At 34.0% G+C, this 22,375-nt stretch overlaps 1 protein-coding gene and 1 pseudogene across 1 annotated transcript; both read left to right on the forward strand.

The window, feature by feature from the left end:
* Positions 1–6,202: 6,202 nt before the first annotated feature.
* LOC124229141 (olfactory receptor 8K3-like) lies at positions 6,203–7,146 on the forward strand (annotated as a pseudogene).
* Positions 7,147–20,647: 13,501 nt separating this feature from the next.
* On the forward strand, positions 20,648–21,607 carry LOC124229294 (olfactory receptor 8K3-like). Its single transcript, XM_046644438.1, has one exon. The coding sequence runs from the start codon at positions 20,648–20,650 to the stop codon at positions 21,605–21,607; it is 960 nt and encodes a 319-aa protein (XP_046500394.1).
* The last annotated feature ends 768 nt before the right edge of the window (positions 21,608–22,375 follow it).

Here is a 22,375-nt window from a genome sequence, read left to right on the forward strand (position 1 = left end):
ATTTAATTATTTATTGCAACCCCTAACCATATGTGCTTGTAGTATATATTCATAAGTTGGATGTCCGGAGTATGAAATTCTTGTGCACTGATGGTGGAATGTATATAGATAGAAGAAATCTTGAAATACACACATACTTATTTAAATAAATTAAGCATGCTTATTTCTCCCATTTCAGGGACCCACTTCAGGAGATGTTTCACAGAAATATTCATTCAGGGATCAGTGAGGACGACACACACAAAATTGTTAATTGTGATGATAAGTGTAGAAGTCAAGAGTTGGTAACTAATAAATGCCTATTATTATGGGAACAAATGCATATTAAATGAAAATAGATCTAGATTATAATAACAAAACAGCAAAATATTGGTGTGTATGTAGTAAAATCAATATACTTCAAAAAAACATAGTTGAGTGAGCAGTTTTAGGTATCAAAATGAGATGTAATAACGTGTGCAATTAAAGCATACATTTTATTTACTTTCTGAGGCTGTATTCTTTTTTAAGGCATATATCAACTTCTGTAGAAGAGGTGCTCATGTGGGGAAGGGAAGTTGAAGTGGCGATGGGGAATAAGGACTGATGATGACTATGGGATATGGAATTAGGGTATCATAAACTCAGTTTAGTTCCTTAAGTCACAAAAAGAAATCAAAATAAGAGTTGCATGCATATTCATGCTTTTTATCTTTGTGAATCTTTTAAAACACTATAGTACATGTTTAAAGGGGTTTTGTCTTCATCCTCAGACATAAAACTGGGGAAGAAGCCATGTGAAAAATGGTGAATGTTAAAGCAATTTGTGGGTGAGTAAAGCATGTATCCAACAAATAATATACTTACATCCAGATACGTGAATGGATGCAATAAAAGTAATAACAAAGGAAAGCAGGTGAATTGTATATAAAAGAACACTTCCTCAACAAGAAAATCAAAGGTATCCTGGATAATTAACAAAGAAAAGTGGCATTATTTCTTGTTCCCAGATGCTTTGGAAATAACCAAGAAATTGCATTCAAGTCCCCTGGGTAGTGTCTGAAAGGGGAGAGACACTCACAAATTCCTACTGCAGTCATCTTATTATTCACATGAAGGAACTGGAACTCATTTCTAATTTTAGGTGAGCAAATGCCACCGATTATCATGATTACTAGATGACTAGTTTTGAGACCTGTCTTCAATTCAAATTATAGATACAAGTATAGACACCAATGTCAGACTGAGTGCATTATACGATGTGTGGAAATAATCTCTTTTTATAAGAATATGTTCTGGAATAATGATATGTTTTTACCACTATTTCTATGTTCTTTGAGGATAGAAATGGACTTCATTCTATTCATTATTATTTTTATATTGCTACTGGGAATCTAGACAATAAAGCGGAGTAAGAATTTTTTGGAATCTCTACCTAGAATGTTGTCTAAGCAAAGATATTGATAGTCACATCAGGGTTATTGATGCTAAATGAGTATCTATGCCTCAGATAGTGATAGTTTCTAATAGCACTTCCAGTTATTCAGTAATATGATATTATCATCTCATTATCATGCATCTGTAGAATGTCATTTGTGCTATAGATATGTGTGGCCTCATTTTGCTAATACCATACAGAGACTGGGATTGTCAGAGTGTAAATTCTCCTAAGAGCAGACCCTGAGGCAAGTACTTGGGTATATAACGTTTATATTGTACGTGATTCCAGGGAGCAAAAATGAGAGATTACAGAAATGATATTGAGAAGGGAGAAAGTTAATTAAATGTGCAATAAAGTATAGCTTACCACTGTAAGCAGCTAAGGTTCAATTGCTCAAGAAGGTTTGAAGTATCCTTCAGAACTCTTCTAGGAATTGTCCAAAAGAAGGCTGGGAAAGCTTAGTTGTTTATCCATTGATTCCTATCCCTTGCCAGTCAAATATTTCTCCTTGACAGATTAAATCTCAGGCACTTCCACACTGCCTTGCATATGGTCTGAGCAAGCTCTGAAGACACTTTGCCCTCAGGAAAAGAAGTAAAATGCTTGAGATGGGAAGGTGCCAGCATGCTAGAAAAAGTCTACTAAGACTGTAGGTCAAGTCAGAGGTGGCCCAAAATGACAAGGGATGGGGAGACAGATGTGTCTGCTACAGTGATATTTGCAATAGGAAGATGATGGCAAAGCCAAAATAATGTAAAATAGACTTAGGTTAATGTGTCCATGACATCACAACACTAGGATGTCCTTTTCCCTCCTGTCTTTGTATTAAATTTGTTTTTATTTGGATAGTGAGGCTAAAGGCTTGGAAGTATCTCCTACCATATTTATAGTGGGAGAAAAAACAAGTTTAAAATCAGTTTAATTAAATTTTCGAGGAAGATCAATCTTTGGAACAATTATTAATTGGGTACATGTTTTCTGCTTTCATTATTGGTAAACTATCATTCAAAGCTTGCATACTCCCTTTCCTCTCTCACAATGTACCTAAATGCATTAAGGGAATTCTTCTTGATCTATTATTCTTCATGTTATAAATTGCTCATTCCACAAGTGAATAAGCAAAATTAATTTTGAAGGATGGGAAGAGAAGAGTTGGAGCACTTCCCATACCTCTGCACATGCCCCAGGTATATGGCACAGGTACAACATAAACCATGTTACTCAGCTCATAGAATTTTTCCCATATATTTGAGAATATAACAGAAGGAGACACAATTATAATGAAGAAGTGTAGTTTAAAAAACTTCAAGGATTATGACAAGCCACATAATAGTGGTTTAGGGATTGTCATTGAACCCCACAGCTGGTGATTATAATTCTGTAAATCTTAAGTTACAAAATTTTGGTATTCACTACATAATATTGGCCAAAGAGCACCTTTTGTCAGATTCCAAAGTTGTAATTAGAAAATATTTATATTGATTTTATATCCTTCACTAATAATTGCACAGTGAGTTTTCCCTCATGGAGATGATGCAGTGTATTTTATACAATGAGGAATGGAAACATGTATAAGCACTCACAGCCATTTTGGCTGTGTTGGATGAGAGAAGCATGAGTGTTTGTACTTTTTTTTTTATAATTTTAAAATAACCTGTGTTCATATTTCTGCTGATGATAACTCACCCAAAGACTACTGAGGCTGACGTCTTTTTAGAGTCATTCAAGATAGTTTCTTCTTTAGTCTTCCCTCTTTCTTTCTCTCCCTCCTTTGAATGAGAAGACAATGTTCTCAATTTGACCAACTCATTTATCTCAGTTGAGGCTATTTGCAAAATCTTATAGAATACTTAGTTGAGATTAGATGTTTGCTTTTGCATAAGAGGACATCTTTGGGCTTCAGATCCATTCCCCAAGTCCTGGGCCAGCTCTGGAGTTTGTGTTTCCAACAGATAAAAAGTTTGTCTCAGTGTTTCTTTCCAGTCAGTGATTGGGTAGGGGTGGTTGGGGGGGCGGGTGGAATTCCAATCAACTCAATTGCCTTTCAGAAGTCCGGGGAGTTGTAAAATTACAAAACAGTGATGTTGGGCTGAAGAGGTTGGCCAAACTGCATAAACAACTGTGGAACATTCCTTACTTTGAGTATTAATTTTATAGTTTAAGGCATTAAACTTTGCCATTTTCCTTATTTAGTTGCTGCTGATAAATTCTTATTTTTACTTTTTTGGTAAATATTTAGTTAATATTATGAATAGAGTTTTGGATAGAGTAAATTTTGTGAGATTTAATCTTCCAAATTCATTTTGAACTTTTTCTGATGTCCTTGAAATTTCTTTTTTTTTAGGGACATCTAGAAGTTCTAGTTTTTAAGGTTATAAGAGTTGAAACACTTTCTTGTGACATTAAGTTCTTGATCAGTCTAAGATTGATTTTTATATGGATGAGTTAAACATCTAATTACATCATCTTCTATAGGGATAATAATTTTCTCCAGCTCCACTTATTGAATAGATTATTTTTGCCTCACTGTCCTAACATACCACCTCTGTCATACACCACAGTGCTATACAACCATGAGTCTTTTTCTGAGTTCTCTATTCTGTTCCATTGATGTATTTGGCCATCCTTGTGCTAATGTGACATTGTCTAAAAAACTCTAGCTTTATAATTTTTAGTATCTGGTAGCTCATGTCTTTTCAAAAGTCTCTTGTATATTCTTTAAAATTTGCATTGTAAATACATTTTAAACCAGTGTCAAATTCTACAAAATCACCTAGTGAGATTTTGATTAGGATGGTGCTAAGTAAATAGATTAATTTGAGCAGAATTGACATTTTTATAGCACCGACTTCTGCAATTCTGGGACATAGTACTTTTACCAATTTATTTAGGTCTTCTATAATGCTTCAAAACAAAGTTTTGCTTATTCTCTTTTTAAGAGTAGGCTTAGTCTAGTGTTTATATAAGATTTTGTATCAAGTTACGGAATTTCCTTTTTATTCTTAAGTTTTATTACTTTTGGCCTATTTAAATGGTATTCTTCCTCTTTTCAAATGCTTATATATTTTTTTTTCCTAAGTCGGTCTGTTAATGTGGTAAATTATATTTATACATTTTTCAATATTAAACCATCCAGCCAAACATGAGATCAACGCACTTGAACATGATGTACTGTAATTCTTATACATTTTAAAAATTTATATAAATGATATTAATATTGTTTAGGATATTTATGTATATTAAGTGAAGTCATAGACCTAAATACATTGTTTTATTTTATATATATATATATATATATTTTTTTTTTAAATCAGGATTTTGCTGGCCTCCTAGAATGAGTTGCAGTGTGATCCTCATTTTTTATACTCTGGAAGAGTTTGTAATAAATATGGATGATTTTTTTCCATGAAAGTTTGGAAACACCTGACCTTAAAAAAGTCTGAAGGGGAAAGGAGTTGGGAAAGTAGATGTAGATAAAAAGCAATCATTACATTAAAATGTATTTTTAAAAAAATTGATGTATTCTTGATGGATGATGAAATAAAGGTAGAAAAATAGTATTCAAAGCAAAATATAGTACATATATTCCATTTCCATCAATGCCAAGCACAATAGGCTTTATGTGGATCACATAATTATCTGTGCTGTCCATGAACATTTTAAACAGGTAAAATTTGAGTGAAATTCAAATGAATTACACAATATCTCATACCCCTTTTTCCCTATCATTTTCTTTATCTTTCATATTTATCCTTCATGCAATGATATTTTTTGCCAGACCCTGAGGCATTTGAGACGGAATTCTCTACTTTACAGTGATGTTTCTCTTTGTTGGATAAGTATATTCGTAGTAGTTTACCAAATGATTTTAGGTGGTACATTAAGAAATATGTTTTAACAATTGTTTTACTTGTCTTAAAATGTGTTAGAAATAAATACAATATTAAATTAATCATTTCAGATACATTAGTTCTAAGATCAAAGCAAATGTAGGAATGCCTGCTAATTGTTCTTTATTAGATTGAATAAATTATAGATGCACCCCTCACTAGATATGCAACATAGCAAAAATCAGAAGCTTCAAAGATCAGCACAGAAGTGCTGAAGTTCCAGATGTACAGTTCTAGAGGAAATAATAAGATTATTCATGTGCGTTAGAGTGGGCATGTTGGGGACTTCTGCAAAGTAGCAAAATTATTTTCTGCATTATAAAAAAATCATTAAAAATGTTTAAAACTCATAAAACCATAGTGGAATAAGAATACAATTTTAAAACATCTTGTTGTAGTGTAAGTAGAATTTCATTTATATATGCAGAGTCATAATCTAAGTCTATTAAATGAGTTAATTATTGTTTTCTTTGAAGATTGGGACTTAAGTTGCAGGGGAAAGTAGAGGGATATTGTTTTTTATTATAATTCCTTCTAAAATTTGATATCTTTCAACTAATTATATGTATTCTAAATGAAAAATATTTTTGGGAAAAAAATCAGGATTCCCACTCTAGACCAAACTTTTCTAATGATATATTATTGACAGAAGCATAAAGGGACTGTACATACCTCGTAATGATAACCAGGATGCAACACAAAAATGAAAATGGCTACTATATGTCTTAGGCTATAATGGTTTCTAAATTTGGTTCTACACCTTTTTAATCATTGCATCTTAAAAAATGGATTTACCTTACACATAATGGCTTTGCATACTAAAATTTAACCAACCATAGCTCCCAAAACCCAATGACTCCTCAGATGGTTCTTTCCACAGTAATTTTCCATAATGACCTGGATAGACAAACAAAATAAAACAGTGTTGAAAGAATTCGTTCTGATAAGAATCACAGACCACCCTGAACAGTAGGCTCCATTCTTTGGGCTCTTCCTCATCATCTATGCCATCTCAGTGGTGGGCAACTTGAGCATGGTCATCCTCACCAAGATAGACTCCAGACTATAAACACCCATGTACTTTTTTCTGAGATATCTGGCTTTCATTGATTTTGGTTATTCAACAGCTATGGGACCCCAAATGTTGGTAAGTTTTGTAAACTAATCAAAATTCAATCCTCTATAATTGGTGCACTATGCAGCCAGCTTTCTTCATCTTGTTCCTCATTAGTGACCTATTTATTCTGTCAGCAATGTCCTATGACCGCTCTGTGGCCATCTGCAACTCTCTGCTCTACACAGTCATCATGTCACAAACGGTGTACTGGGTTCTGTTGGCAGTCCCCTATCCCTATAGTGACTTTCTCTCTCTGATAATCACCACGAAGATTTTTATTTCATCTTTCTGTGGCTATAACATCATTTCTGCTGCAACAGTCTTCCCTTATTAACACTGCTGTCCTCAAGCACACATGAAATTGAGTTGATGATACTGATCTTTTCAGCTTTTAACTTGGTTTTGTCTCTTCTGATGGTCCTCATGTTCTATACATTGATCATTATGGCCATCCTTAGGAGGAACTCTGTTAAGGGCAGGCACAAGGAATTCTCCACCTTTGGTCTCACTTGACAGTGATAGTTGTATTATATGTGACTCTATTCTTTATGTACACGCAGCTCAAGTGCAATGACACTTTTGATACTGATAAAATGGTCTCTGTATTTTGTGCTTTGGTAATACCCATACTGAAAGCCGTGATCTACAGCTTAAGGAACAAAGAGGTAACAGCTGCCCTTCACAGGATATGGAAAAATCTGGGAAATTCACTATTATAAAGTTCAATATATCAAGATATCTATACAATATTCAAGATATCTATACAATAAATTATGTAATAGACAATTCTTTGTTATAATAAATAAATATAATATATTATATATAAGAAATCTTTAGAAAGTTTTTATGTGTAAAAGCCATGGGAAACTAAAAATGGTTTTCTTATTTTCAACGTATAGCTGTTAAAGTGATGATCATCCTTCTAGTATCAACTTTGATTTGTCCTCAAGTTTTAGTGCAAGAGACTGAAGTCTGAATCTCTGTTCTCACATTGCCAATGGAAGAGAAGTCTTTCTTAATGCATCTCCCATTAGATACTCTTTTTAAAATGTGTTCATGTGTCTTTTCATAAAATATTTTCTTTGTGTCTCATTCACCACTTAAATACTAGTGCCCATCATGCTGGCATGTTGACATATAGAAGACCCAGGCTCACCATGTATGTTCAGTATGTTTTGGAAATTGTAGCTGGTTCACTGCGATAAGGTGAGAAATAAAAGGTATAAACATAGGAAATCACAAACTGCCATTTTTAATTTTTTGGGTAAATGTTAAGATTAAATACATAGAGAAAAATCTATAAATAATTTACTAAAAATAAGTGAATTTACCTAACTTGCTGGATACAAAGTAAATGTAGAAAGATCAACTTTATTTCTACATCCTACCCACAGTTAGAAAATAAAATGGAAGGAAATACAACATTTATGAAACCATTAAAAAATAAACCCAATTTTGGAATAGATCTAATAAAAAAATCTAATCCCACTCCAAAATTACTGTGGTGTTTAAATATATGTTCTTAAATGCATATTGTACTGATTTCTTATTGTGGAATATATATAGTCACATGTTAGTGTTGAAAGCTCGATTTGGGAGGGGTGGGGGCAGGGCTGAGGAATGATTTGTCTCTAACCTCTATACTTAGGGCAGTTTTATAGTGAAGGTCCCACGCTCAGCTCTGCCCACTGTATTTTTCATATGTTTCAGAGTCTAGAGAGGGGAAAAGAAAAATACTTAAAATGTCAGAACTGAATCATTTTCAATAATCATATAAAATAATGTAAATATAAATAGAACCATATTTAAAAAAAGACTTTAGTGCTTTACATAGAACTCTAAATATATTGAGAGAACTATCTCATATCTTTCCTCACATACAGCGAGACTGGTATTTACTAGCACAAATTAAGAAAAGAGCACAGTTTTTCAACCTCTCATTTATTCAATCAGATGAGATTTATAATCCTTCTTATATCCACTAAAATTATGTCTCTAAATGTATTCTCTCTTGGAATTAATTCTATGTTCCTGAACAAGCCACAGCTAATCTGATTTCTGTCTCTATGAATTTGCCTACTCTGGATATTTTATGTAGTGGGATTGCACATTATGTGGCTTTTTATACCTGACTTATTTTACTTAGGATATTGTTTTAAAGGCTTATTCATGTTGTAGCGTGTATCAGCACTTTTTTCTTTTTGTGGCTTATTAATATTCCATTGTATTGATATACCACATTTGTTATCCATTCATCAGTTGATGTGCTTTTTGTTTTTACCTTTTGATTAGTATGAATATGCTGCTGTGAACATTTATGTACATTATTTCGTATGAACACCTGTGGGTTTTAATACCTTTGGGGGTATATCTATGAGTGGAATTGCTAGGTCATACTGGTAATTCCATGGTAAGCTTATTAACTGTCAAACTTTTTTCACAGTGGCTGTACCATTTTACATTCCCAACAATAATGAACAAAAGTTCTAATCTCTCCAAACCTTTGTCATCACTCATAATTTTCCTTTATTTTTAATAGCCATCCTAGAGGTGTGAAGTTGTATCTCATCGTGGTTTTGGTTTGCATTTACCAAATGACTAATCATTTTGAGCGACTTTTTATGTGCTTATTGACCATTTGTATAGATTCTGCAAGAAATGTCTGTTCCAGTCTTTTGCCTGTTTTTAAATTTTTTTCTTGTTATTGAGCTGTGAGTCCTTTGTATCTTCTATATTCTAGACCAGATACCTGATTCGTAATTTTTTTCATTGTGTGGGTCATCTTTTCATTCTTTAATAATATCCTTCAGTGCACAAAATTTTGTTTTTTAAATTTCGATACAGTCCAACTTATCAATTTTTACTTTTGTTGATTGTGCTTTTGGTGTCATATCTAAGAAACCATCAAGAGCTTAGATGAGCGGGGCTAGAAAGAATTGAACTGCCAGGTGTTGGAGTAGCCAATTAAAGCAACAAGCCACAAATGAAAGATTAAAGCCTTTAATCATATATTGCATGGTAACCTCAATCATACCTCTTGTAAGGTAATGATTATTCTTATATTTATTCCTTGTGTAGTTTTCCTGAATAGCCTGGATGAATAAAAACAAGATAACAATGCTGAATGAATTAATTCCAATAGAAATCACAGACCTCCCTGAGCTGCAGTTGCCATTATTTGGACTCTTCACTGTTTATATGGCCTCAGTAGTGGGCAACCTGGGCTTAATCATCCTCCAATCAAGATAGGCTCTAGGCTACAAATGCGCATTTACTTTTTCCTCAGACACCTGGCTTTCACTGATCCTTGTTATTCAACAGCTACAGAACCCAAAATCCTAGTAAATTTTGTTTTAGGTCAAGATAAAATCTCTTATAATTGGTGTGCCTGCCCAACTCACTTTCCTCAGTATGCTTATCACTAGTGAAATTTTTATTCTACTGGCAATAGCCTCTGACTGCTATGTGGCCATGTGTAACCCTCTGTTTCTACGCAGTCATCATATCACAAAGACTATGTCAGCTACCGGTGGTAGTACTCCATCTATACTGTGTCTTTTTGTCTTTGCTGACCTCCATAAAAATTTTCATTTCATCATCTTGAGGCTATGATGTCATCAGGCATTTCTGCTGTAATAGTCTGCCACTGACATCTTTGCTCTCCTCAGATACACATGAAATTAAATTGATAATTCTGACCTTTTACATGTAGCCTGTTAGAGTATGTCTTCCACTAAACGTTTATTTTTATAAAGCCACAGACTCTGTATATTCCATTCACAATTTATCTGTACTGACTATCACAGGAAAAGACACAAACAAAGAGGCCTGATACGTATTATACAAATGGATTCCTTAAAGGAAGTAAACTGATATTGCTAAGTTTGACGACAGAAATCCCTTTCTTTATGAGGCTTTCAGAAAACAGGTTGAATGAAAAGTGGGTTATACAGTATGATAGATTATAATGAGCAATATGAAAATGAAATAGAGCAAGTAGCCAAGATGGAGGTTAAAATTTAATTAAGATTGTCAGGAAAACTTCTGCAAAGACGACATTTAGACAAACACTTGAGAAGCTGAGTGAGTGGACTATTTGGCTATCTAGGGGAAGTCTATTCCAGATAGAACTGGAAATGCGATAGTTTCTAAATGACAATAGGACTATTGTGTTGAGGAACATCAGAGTCAGAGGTGGTTGGAGTATAAAATATGAAATCGAAGAGATAACGATAGATTATAACATAGAGTTTGACCTTGTAGGACTATAGAAGGCATTGTAAAATATGTCTTTTGTTTTGCTTGATAAAAAATGAAGAGTTTTGAGCTAAGGAGTGATTTAATCTGTCTTTCATTAAAGGACAGCTATGTCTGCTGTGCAAATAATAGATTATAGGATACTAAGATGTGGAAATGGCAAGTCCTGACGGGTTTAATTATAATAAATTTCATAGAGGACAGACGCTTAAGCTAGGATGGGAACAGTCAGAGGATAAGAAATGATTAAATTCTTGACATATTTTAAGAAAATGTCAATAATATTTCTTCATGTTGATATGTCATGTAAGAGATTTTTAACATATATATTTCCACATACAACCAGTGAAAGATGACAAAAGGAATTTTAAAATACCTGTTTTACAAAAGCATCAAAACTACAAAATACTTAAAGATAAATCTGAATAAGTACATGAAATCGCATACTATAAAACTTGGGAAACACTGATAAGAGACGCTAAAAAAGATTTAAATAAATAAAAGATACACCATTTTTTTTTTTGCTCAAATATCCAATATTGTTACGATAGAAAATTTACTCAAACGTATCTGTGCAACTCCAATCAAAATTCAATTAGGTATTTTTTGGTACAAATAGAGAAACTGAAACAAAAACATGTAAAGAAATGCAAAATACCTAGAATAGACAAACTAAAAGAAGAAAAAATTGTACTATCAATACTAAGAAAACGCTAATCAATTTCTACTCCTATTCTAAAGCTGCAGTTATCAAGACAGTGTGGTACTGCCATAAAAATTGACAAATAGATGAATGCAAAAGTATTGATAGTCCAGAAATAGACCCACATATATATGAACAGGTAATTTTCCACAAAAACAAAGGCAAAAATGCAATTCAGTGGAGAAAAGATAGATTTATCAACAAATGGACTTGGAATAATTCATTATACATGTGCAAAAAAATGAAAGTTGATCCATAACCCATTCAAAGATTCAGAAAAAATAGGTCATAGATGTAAGCGTAGTACCTAAACGTCTAAAAATTATAGGAGAAAACATAGTAGATATCTTCATGACCTTGGTTTTGCAAAGATTTCTTAGAAACAACACCAAAAGCAAAACTATTTCATAAAGTAAAAATTTCATACATTTGACAACATTGAAATTTAAATCTTCTGATCTTCCAAAGATCATCTAAGAGGGTGTAAAACTGAGTCACATTCTGGGACACAATATATTCAAGTAATGTCTCTAATAAAATATTTGATTCCACTGTGTATACAGGGGCCTAAAAACGATATAATTTTTTAAAAAGATCCCCAGAATGGGCCAACCATTTAAAAACCACTTTAGCAAATACGATAGAAGGATGGCAAATAAACACATAATATGTTGCTCATCATTATTATTCATTAATGAAATTAGGTTTAAAACCTCAATGCTTGGTGACTATAGTTAACAATACTGTGTTGTATACTTGAAAGATGCCAGAGATTAGATCTTAAATGTTCTCACCACCACCACCACAACAAAATGGTAATTATGTGAAGTGAAGTGTTAACTAACATCATCATGGCAATCATTTCTCAGTATATAGATATATCAACTCATCACCTTGTATGCCTTAAACTTAAACTTACACAATGTAATATGTCAATTATATCTCAATAAAGCTAAACAAAAAAGCTCAATGAGCTGTATATCACATCTAGTTAATGAGTATGTGGAGGAACTGAAACTTTCATACATTGGTAATAGAAAAGTAAATATATATAAATATTAGAAAAAATCTCTTGGCATAAGCATCACGGTCTTAAAAATTAAAGATGGAGCTGTCCCTGTGGCCGAGTCAATGAGTTCATGTGCTCTGCTTTGGTGGCCTAGCATTTCGCTGGTTCGGATCCTGGGCACAGATCCAGCACTGCTCCTCAAGCCATGCTGCAGTGGCGTCCCACATAGCAGAACTAGAAGGACCTACAACTAGAACATAAAACTATGTACCGGTGGGCTTTGGGGAGAAGAAGAAAAAGAAAAAAAGATTGGCAACAGATGTTAGATCAGTGTTAATCCTTAAAAAAAATAAACATGCATCTAACATAATATTTAGCCACACCACTCTCATGTATTTCCCCAAGAAATGACGTTACATTTCATTACAAATGCTTGCATGCAAGTATCCATAGCAGCTTTATTTGTAATAGGCAAAAAATAGGAACCACCCAAACGTTTATCCACTTGAGAGTGAATAAACAAATTGCGGAATTTCCAAGCAAGTGAATACTACTCAGAAATAAAAGGTAATAAATTATTGGTACATACACAAATATAGGTGACTTTTGAAAGAATTATGCTGTCAAAGACATCAGACTAAAAAGAGTGAGTAATCTATAATTACATTTACAAAAAAATGCAAACTAATCTGTAGTTACAAAAAGTAGCTTAAATAAGAAGTCCTAGAAAGTACATGCAAATGACATAAAAGACATATAGCTTGGAATGAGCTGGAATGGCTCATATAGCTGGAATAAGCTAGAATGAAATGGGCTGTCCCTATTTGTAAATTTCATGATATCTAACAGAAAATCTTAAGGAATCCACAAACACAAACAAAAGAACCTAGAACAAACATGTACATTCAGTAAGGTGACAGGATACAAGTTCAACAAACAAAAATCAATCTGACATATATACGTATAGATAGACAGATAGATAGATACTTTAATAAACCAAAATATAAAAACTAAAAAGCATTTAAAATCACCCCAAGTATAATGAAATAGAAACTAAGAGAAGATATACATGATCTGTATGCTGAAAAGTATAAAATCCTGATCAAAGAAATCAAAATGATCTGAATAAATAAGTAGACATACTGAGTTCATAGATTAGAAAAGTAAATATGATCATACATTTAATTCAAGCTCTGTCAACATTTCAGTAAGTTTTTTTTTTTTTAAAGATTGGCACCTAGGCTAACAACTGTTGCAATCTTCCTTTTTTTTTTTTTTCTGTTTTATTTCCCAACCCCTCCCCCACCTCGGTACACATTTGTATATCTTAGTTGCAGGTCCTTCTAGTTGTGGGATGTGAGACGCCGCCTCAACGTGGCCTGACGAGTGGTGCCATGTCCACGCCCAGGATCCGAACCCTGGGCCGCCTCAGCAGAGCGCGCGAACTTAACCACTCGGCCACGTAGGCTGCCCCAAGATTTTTTTGAGATATAGCTGAGTTTACACTAAAATGTATACGAAAGGTCAAGGACCTAACATAGCTAAAACACATTTGAATATGTAGAATAATAAGGAAGGAAATACTCTACTCCACGTTGACTTACTATATAGCTACAGCAATCAAAACTGTGTGATATAGTGGATAGATTGAAACATATATCAAAAGAACAGAATTTAGAACCCAGAAATAGAACTTTGAAAATTCTGATAAACTCATGATGGTACAAAGATAGTTCAATAAAAGAAAGATAGCCTTTTAAAAAAATGGTGCTGGAGTTATTGGACGATCATAGGAAAAACACAGAAACAAACAAATAATGTTGACCTAAACCTGAGGCAACTTGAACTAATTTAAAATAACTCAGATTAGAACACAAATGTATAATGTAAAACTGTAAAACATTCAGACAAAAAACATAGGAGAAAATCTAAATCTAGGTCCTAGGGCTAGTGAAGAGTTTATAGACGTGACATCAAAAGCATAATCTGTAAACGTAAACAGTGATAAATTGGGCTGCATCAGGATTAAAAGAGGCTACCAATCCCACTCTTGGACAGTTACCTCAGGGAAATGAAAACATGTTCAGATCTACCACCTGTACAAAAATGTTTATAGAAGATTTACCCATGATAATTGACAACTGGAAACAACCCAAGTGTCTTCCAGTGGCTGAATGGGGGGACAAATTGAATCATCAACACCATGAAATACTACCTAGCAAAAGCAAAGGAACAAACAATTGATAGCTACAAAAGCATGGATGGTGAATCAAGTTGAGGGAAAACAGCCTATTGCAGAATGTTATAAATGGTATTTCCTTTATAAAAAATTCCTCAAAAGATAAAATTATGGTGATGGAAATCAGATTAGTGGTTGACTAAATCCACGTAAGTGAAAGAAGGGGAGGGTGTGCAGCTACACAGGAAGGGCATAAGGGGCCTTTGTGGTGACGGACTAGGTCTGTACGCTGACTGTTGTGGTTATACAAATCCACACATATGCTAAAAGTGCATAGAACTATATGTACACAAAAACACAAATGAGTGCACGGAAAACTGGTGAAATCTGAACAAAGTCAGTGCATTATACCAATGTTAATTTCATGGTAGTTATACTGTATTTACACAATGCATTTATGACATATATTACCACTTGAGGAAACTAAGTGGGACACAGGAACTCTCTGTGTTTTTCTTTTGCAATTTCCTGTAAATCTGTAATTACTTTAAAAATTTAAATAAGCAAGCCAAAGTGTGCCTGGGACAATGTGGGGCAAGAAGGAGTAGAATGGAAGTATTATATAGACACCAAGAAACGTTGGAGTTGCAGATATGTTCATCATCATGATCATATTAATTGTTTTGCAAATGCATACTTATATCAAAGCTAATTAAATTTTAGACTTTATATATGCGCACTTTATTATTTTCAGTGATACCCCTTAATAAGTATTTTTTAAACTATTAAACATGCCAAGAAATCAAGTCAAAAACAAGAGGGAAACTCATAATAGAAACATACTCTTATGATAATAATTGACAGGAGAAAATGCAATTCAGGTTCCTGTCAGAGATGTGAATATTCTGGAAACCTCATGTATCTGCCAGTAGAAAAGTGTATTGGTACAACCAATCTGAAATATTTAACAAAATTAACTTATGTATTATATCTATTCTTACCAAGAGATCACATTGCTGTGTGTTTTCAAAAGTGTGGGTTTATGTGTAAATGCAAGTATACGTCTATTGATATGTATATCCACACAAGCACACACACAGAGGCAGATACTTGATATGTATCACAAGGAGAATTTGTCCACGATATGTCATGGCAAACTCCAGCTTTTCAGGAGCTGTTCATCGTAGTGTTGGTGATAGCAGAGGTTACAGACAAACAAAATATCTATCAATAAAGTATAGACTCATGACATTTTTTATATATTATTGACTGTAATAAAGAAGCAAAAAAAATCACAATATGGATTCATCACAAATAATTAAATTCCACAATACAACGTACAGAAAAATAGTAAAACATAGGTAACATAAATATTACATTTTTGAAGAATATATTCACCATATGGGTAAATATCAAACACAGTAGGACGTGTTTGAAGATGGACAAGAAGAATTAGAATGGGTATTGGACTTGATGGAAAAACAAGAAATACTGAAATGCAATAATGGAAAATGTAATGGACAGATATCCTAAACAGACAGATGATGTTGATTCACTATAAAGTGAGACTGAGAAATTGGAGAAACTGACTCCTCTTCCAATGGTCCAGAAGAAGGTAAAAAAAGAAAATGACAACAATCAAAAAAAAAAGAGAGGGAGAAGGGAACAAATAACATCCTTTATACACAATATGTTATTGGTTTAGTTCATTTATATTTTAAATAATGCAGTAGGACAGTGTTTAAATACATCTCCGTTGTGTCCTCTATTTGAGGAGGTCATTGTAGAACTAGAAGAATACTAAAAACATTACTGTTTGGAGAAAACATTCTAATCCATTTCCCTACATGGTTGTTTTAGTAAGTGTACTCCAGATTCACACAACCAAAAGGAGAATACACACATAAAGACACACAAACACATGCATTCATACATATTTATATATGTGTGTGTATATATATACACAGAGATAGAAGATTTTAAGGAATTGGTTCATGTGACTGTCAGGGCTGGCAAGGCAGAAATCTGCAGGTAAGCTGGCACTGAAAGAATTGATACTGCAGTCTTGAGTACAAAGTTGGGAAATTAAGGTAGAATTTCTGTACTCGATCTGGAATCACAATTCCTTTTTTTTTTGAGCATCTCAGTTTTTGCTCTTTAAGGCTTTCAACTGATTGGATGAGGCCCACCCACATTAAGGGGGTAATTCAACTTACTCAGAATATACTGATATAAATGTTAATCACATCTAAAAAAATATCTTCATAGCAACGTGTAGGTTGATGTTTGACCAAACAATTGAGTACCAAGCCTAGTAACATGGAAACAAGCTTAATCATCAAAGTGGGGGGAGAAAAGGTTAATGAAGAATAAAAAGGTAGAAATGTAACGCACAAACCAATAAATCTAACCGACTTGTAAATAAGAATTGTTCTAGTCTATTAATAAACACACATTCCCCCGCCCCCTTGCATTCTGCTAAGCTTTCAAATACTTCAGGGACAATCGTGAATTGTTTGGCTTCTCCTCAGGGAGAGTCTCAGATGGTGAAAAACGATTCATAAATTGCTCTCACTATTCCATGTTAAGAAACACATGTGGGAGCCAAAACAGAGGTTTCATGACAGGTAAACAGAATATTTCACAGGGTGCCATATTTGACCAATATCCAAATAGTCTGTTTGAAATCTGCAAGAACACCTTTATTCTATGGCAAAGCACATCAAAATATTAGGATTTCTGATTCACTTCCATGTACATTCTGCTATGACAATGCATGAACAGAATAAGACTGTGCTCCTTTCTCTTCAGATTGATTGTTAAAATATTTTCACAAATACAGTTAAGAATATTTGAAATGTCAATGCCGTATTGCTTATGTAATATTTATGTTTTTGCAAATACTTAATCACATGAATAATAGAGGTCAAAATTAAGAGACAATAAAGCCTAATTAAAGAGCTGGGAATAGAAAAAAATATAGATATGGCAGAATTATGAAGCCGCAGGTATTATGTTTCTAGTCTGAAATCCTTCAAAATCCTTAGTCTTTCAGTGACACTAGGCTTTTCTTATTCCCTTCTCAAAAATATTGTGACAGTTAATATACATTTAATTCATTTAATTGGATTTTTTTCTGATCTCTTGATGAATGAAAAGGAAATTTCCACCTTACACTGAGATGTGAAAAGGAATTTTTGGAGGTTAGGAGACTTTCAAGTACCCTGTCTTACGGTGATGGTACAATGAACAGCAAGTTCAGTTTCAGTGGGTTCTGGCAGAAAGCTGATGTAATTTTCTCAAAGAGTATACCTCTAGAAAATAATAATCTGATAACATAGATAGTAAACAATGAAAAGGTAATTTGATGCTTTCCATAGAATTCTAAATCTGGTGAGACAAAGCCGGTCTATCCTTCCTCATCTTAGAGGAAGTCAGCACTTACCAATGTGACTTGTTTTCTTTAGCTTTTCATCATTGCACTTAAACAAGATTTACATTGCTTCTTATTCCGTTGATTTAAAATATTTTTTCCTAACAGTAGTTCAGTATGTCTCACATAAGAAAGGTAAGTATATGGGGACAGGGTAGGATATCAGCAGCTCACAAACTTATAAGCAATGATTTATGTGAGAAAGCGTGGATTTCCTGTAAACATCTTTATCATTTAATGTTATAAAGATTGTATCTTTTATTTGCTTTCTTAGAGCTCACTCTGTCTGCTGACACTGCTTCTTGCCTTGTAATCAGGATCAATTCTACTTATTTATTTATTCAAGGAAACACTGATACTCACAATTTTTAAAACACTAATTCTTTTACCTTAGCCTGTCATCCTCATTCTACCCTGCTCTGTATTATACTTAGTGGTTTATTAGAGATATTCACATACATCTTTATTTCATTATACTTATGCATGTCCACATTAAATTAAATGTGTAGTGAAGTTCTTTGTGGTCTTAATGTGCAGACAGACTTAAAATAACATCCCAGAATTTATAGCCTGAGTATGTTTTCTTCCAGTATGCTATGTGTAATATAGCGATTTTAAACCTGTTTTTTTTTCTTTAAAGCAGAAAATCTCTTTATCCAAAGATAATGTATGTGAATCTTCATTATATAAAACCAATTCCAGTGACCTCACTTTTGCCCAATTTGTTTATGTCCTCGTGCTATCCTAGGTTCATCCATCTCAAAATATAACATATGTGTCACAATTTAGCATATTTAGCAAGTTAGCACATCAGCTGTAACAAAAAATGTGCCTGGGGAAGAGGAAATAAGTTAGTTTTCGTTTTAAATTTGCTTTAAAGTATTTTATTGGAATGGCTTTAAGAACAAGTACTTCTTTACGACAAAGTTGCGAAGTGAAACCTACTTGATACTTAAACGCCCCAAAGTTTCTTGGAATTTTTTCTCCAACAAGTTGACAGCTGTTGGTCAAGTTAATGTGGGAAAGATGTAAGATCCTAGGATTTGCCCAACACCAGAGAAAGGGCATCCTTTGTGTTAGCAAAATCTGTAGTAGCCAGGGAGAAGGGGCATGACTCTTTGCTTCTTGTCACAGCCTATAGACGAAGTGGCTAGAATCATTGCCTAGGCATCTCAGCTATGCCAACAGCACTTCTCCAAGAAGGTAAATTCCAAACCTTAGATCTTCAGTCACCAATTTAGTGCTGAATCTCTGGGAATGGGGCACGGCCTCTTGCTGGGCTTCATGAGCTCTGGAAGTATGTTAGTTTTAAGACAAATATATATTAAATATCTTAAGTAAGGTTCAAGATAAATTACCCCAAAGAAGGAAGCATTGATAGTCAGGTGGTAGTCATGGATTTGGGTCATGGTGAAGGGGCACTGGGGACAGTTATCTGGATAACACACTGTTCCGTCTAATCATCATCATACCCCTGACAAAGAAGTAAAGTCACACAAAAAGAAATTGTATGTACATAACAAAAATAATCCATTTCAGGTAACTCACTGTCTCCAGTAAGAAATTAAAACAAACACACAAAGAATCCTATGTACTTGGTACTGAAGGATATTTCCAGATACCATAAACTCACTGAAATTTATAATTCTCACTTATCTTCCCAACAACCCTACAAGAAACAGTTTATTTTGCTGATGTGAATAAAGACATTAAGATAACTTACAACATTTGCCAAGTACTCCTTTGCTTACAATAAAAATTTAAGGATAGCAGTGACTATATCAACCCACATATATTTCATGACATGTTTACCTATGTAAAGAAAAATAATCTACAATAATCTGTCAGAATTTTCTTATTTTTACACCTCCATCCAATAATGGTGAACATACTAATTTCATTCTGTACCGTCTCTAGGCATCCTTATGCTTTAAGATGAATATTCTTCAAAGCAGGGCCTGCTAAATATTTCCACATATAATTGGAATTGGAATTTTAAAATTTTATTATGTAATTAACATATTTATTATGGCATGTTATGTGATTCTAATTTTGTAAATGTTATTGACACTATATGCAAGGCAAAAGTAAAGTTTATCACCTCCAAAACTAACACTTACAGTTTATATCATTTTTTTGTTTTGGTTTTCTTTATTACATTTATATCTATCTATATCTATATCTGTATCTACATCTATATCTATACATACATCAAGGTTTGCCACCCTTGGCACTGTTGACATTTTGGACTGTAAAACTCTTTGTTGGCGGGGGGGTTACCTCAATATAATAGGATGAATAACAGACTCACTGGACTCTAACCATTAGATGCCAGTAATAACCCATCTCCAGTTGTGACAACCAAAATGCCTCAAAACATTATAAATTGTTCTTTGGAGACTAATCTTCACCAACAGAAAATTATAACTCTCTCTCTACCTCAAGCTCTATCTCGGTTTCTATTTTTAAATGTGTATTTTATTTGCAGGCATAGATTATTTTAATAGAGCCTAAACTATCAGTTTGGATTTGTTTATTTATACCAGCTTTGTATACTAGAAAGCGACCAGATTTTACTATATGGACGCTATTGACTATGCTGATATCTGCATCTAGAATAGGTTTTCTGATCAACCTGGATGGAAAAACACAATATAACCGTGCTGAAAGAATTCATTCTCATAGGAATCACAGATCGTCCTGAGCTACAGGATCCATTATTTGGGATCTTCCTCATCATCTACATCGTTTCAGTGGTGGGCAACTTGGGCATGGTCATTCTCACCAAGATGGACTCCAGGCTACAAACACCCATGTACTTTTTCCTCAGATATCTGGCTTTTACTGATTTTGGTTATTCAACAACTGTGGTCCCCAAAATGTTAGTAAACTTTGTTGTGGATCAAAATACCATATCCTATTATTTTTGTGCCACACAGCTTGCTTTTTTCATCATGTTCATCGATAGTGAACTTTTTATTCTGTCCGCAATGGCCTATGACCGCTGTGTGGCCATCTGTGACCCTCTGGTCTACACAGTCATCATGTCCCAAAGGCTATGTCAGGTGCTGGTGGCAATCCCATATCTCTACAGCACACTTATTTCTCTTATAATCACTGTAAATATTTTTAGTTTATACTTCTGTGGTTATAATGTCATCAGACATTTCTACTGTGACAGTCTTCCTTTGTTATCTTTGCTCTGCTCAAACACACATGTAATTGAATTGATTATTCTGATTTTCTCAGCTTTTAATTTGATTTTCTCCCTTCTGATAGTTCTTGTGTCTTACCTGCTCATCCTTATAGCCATTCTCAGGATGAACTCTGCTGAGGGTAGACGCAAGGCTTTTTCTACCTGTGCTTCCCACCTGACAGTGGTCACAGTGTTCTATGGGACTTTGATATTTATGTATGTGCAGCCCAAGTCTGGTCATTCCTTTGACACTGATAAAGCGGCTTCCATATTTTACACCCTTGTTATCCCCACGTTGAATCCCTTGATCTATAGCTTGAGGAACAAAGATGTAAAATTTGCTTTACAAAGGATGTGGAAAAAATATGCAATATCTTCTCTTAAGGTTTGCTGTCCAATGTGATTCCCATAAATTAGGTTCAGACTTTAAGCCTTGCAAAAATCATCGTATATTTAGGTAATATCCTCTATGTGCCAGTCACACTTATAAGTGCTGTAAATGCATTAGTGAGCAGAACAGTAAAAATCTTTGCTTCTTTCGGAGGAAGAGATGAAATATAAGCATGAAGATTAAGTGAATTTTATAGTACAGTAGAATAAGTTAGGACACAAAAGTCAAGACAAAGAAAGTCGGTATGCTATGTGAGAGCAAAGTAGAATAGTAGGTAAAGATGGTGTATTAAAATGACTCTTGCGTTATTCTCAACTATTAGAATAAACTTCCCAGTGTCTATGTATGTGTTAGAGCATATGTGTGTGTGTTCGTGTCAGCACATACTTCTGTTTTAGGCTTCATACTCTTCTATGGTGTGCATTAAAATCAAAGTTATTGTTGTTTCAAAGAGGCTTAGTGTAGTACTATGATTTGAAGTCATCAGTCATATGAATTTGCTCAAATGCTCCCACACCAAGTGGTGATCTTAGTGTCCTATTCTTTTATTATCGGTGCAGTTGCTTCCTTTCTTTTTTGGCACCTGAGCTAACAATTGTTGCTAATCTTTTTGTTTTCTTTTGTCTTCCTTCTTCTTCCCGAAGACCCTCTGTACATAGTTGTATATTTTAGCTGTGAGTGCCTCTGGCTGTGGTATGTGGGACGCTACCTCAGTGGAGCCTGATGAGCGGCGCCATGTTCGCGCCCAGGATCCGAAGCGGGGGGGGGGGGGGGGGGGGG

The sequence above is a fragment of the Equus quagga genome, chromosome 17 (assembly GCF_021613505.1).
Source record: "Equus quagga isolate Etosha38 chromosome 17, UCLA_HA_Equagga_1.0, whole genome shotgun sequence".
Taxonomy (NCBI): domain Eukaryota; kingdom Metazoa; phylum Chordata; class Mammalia; order Perissodactyla; family Equidae; genus Equus; species Equus quagga.

What these genes read in the sequence shown, in the direction of transcription:
- LOC124229294 (XM_046644438.1), top strand. Translation starts at nt 20,648, where the DNA reads ATGGAAAAACACAATATAACCGTGCTGAAAGAATTCATTCTCATAGGA.